General features: G+C 40.3%; 1 protein-coding gene across 1 annotated transcript; it reads left to right on the top strand.

The window, feature by feature from the left end:
* Nucleotides 1-1,117: 1,117 nt before the first annotated feature.
* On the top strand, nucleotides 1,118-1,414 carry SARC_16053 (hypothetical protein; the record flags this gene model as incomplete). The annotated part of the gene is made up of 2 exons (XM_014289834.1): nucleotides 1,118-1,141; nucleotides 1,251-1,414. A coding segment is annotated over exon 2 (142 nt), but the record flags the coding sequence as incomplete, so codon positions are not given.
* Nucleotides 1,415-1,468: the final 54 nt, after the last annotated feature.

The following is a 1,468-nucleotide window of genomic DNA, read 5'->3' as shown; positions in this document are numbered from 1 at the left end:
GATCGTTTACTTTGTTTTTTTCAGCGGGCTCAATAAATGAGTAAAGAGTAGACTAAAATTGAACAAGGAGTCAATCCTGAATTCCTGAATCTTCATTATTACTGTTAGACTGTCAATTTTTCATTGATGACCCGGTACTATTCACCACTTAAATCACTCAATAATCAGTTGTACATATCTTGTATGAGCACCATTACCACCATAACATAAAAAAAATAGTCAATGGAAATATTTCGCCGTAGACTTTTGTAAGTTGTTACTCATACTTTTTGATTATATTTTACTAACTCTCATGATGACACTCTCTTGTGTATGTAAATACATTTTGAAAAATGGCATACGCGACTTATACGCGTGAAGGCGGTGAGGCCGTGAGCCGTGAGTCACACTTACTGTCTCACATAGAGTCACAGATCAGACATATTAAAAATAAATTAAAAATAGAGTAAATACAGTTGTTTGGATCGGTTCTGCTAAACGCCAAGTGCCAACTTTACCAACTGCCACATGTCTTTTAGTACTTTTTTTTTTAGCAACCTACGGAAAATAAATAAATACTAAAAATAGTGAATAGGCTGTATCAGTCTGTCACTGACTCACTGATGAGGCAGGGAGACAGGGACTCAGGGTCCCAGGGGACTCACTCACTCAACTCTTGATAGTGGAGTGATGAGATGACTGACGACTGCGTCTGACGTTTGACGACCTGAGTGAAGCCTGAGTCTCGAAAAGTCGAGGGGGTTTTTTTTAATTTAAACATTGACAAAATAATATCATGACCCTCTAAGAAGTAAGAAGGCTCCACGAAGGACGTTTCTTCCAACGAAAAGTTTTCTCAATTTTAGTTTTAATTTTTACGAAAATAAAATTGTTTTGTTTTGTTTTTTCATTCCCGGGGGGAGTGTCCCGGGCAGGGCCCTGGCGCCCGCCCTGCTCTCCTGAATGCAGTGCAGCACTTGCAGGCCCAGCTTCCACGCCTTCAACTTCCACGCCTTCATGTATATATAAAAAATAGTATTAAAGGTAGCATTATATAAATACTTCAAGTGTATATAAATAAAGGAAGTATTAAGCTCAAACTGACACTTAATACCAAATCAGCAGTGAAACAAGCATCATGAAGTTGGATATCAGGAAAACTGTATGTATAGTAGCGACAGCCAGCGCATGCTTGGGCGAGCATCTGCAGTTTCCGCTTCTCTCTGGGTGTCAGGTGCTCATATTCGAATCTTGGATTAATTTTGAAACAGATGCCTGGTGACAGGTGGTACTATGGGAATTGGACGTGGAATTGCCGAAGTTCTGGTGGCAGAGGGTGTCAACGTGCTTATTAACGGACGGAACCCGAAGACCACACAGGAAGCTGTGGACTCAGTCAACAGAATGGATTTGGGACCAGGAAAAGTAGTTGGAGGTATGTTGCAACACAAAACCATGAACGCTTTTATATATCGCGATATTTCTCACT

The sequence above is a fragment of the Sphaeroforma arctica genome (assembly GCF_001186125.1).
Source record: "Sphaeroforma arctica JP610 unplaced genomic scaffold supercont1.7272, whole genome shotgun sequence".
Taxonomy (NCBI): Eukaryota; class Ichthyosporea; order Ichthyophonida; genus Sphaeroforma; species Sphaeroforma arctica.
The sequence above is the reverse complement of the archived record's forward strand: the minus strand, read 5'-3'. Positions and strand labels throughout refer to the sequence as shown.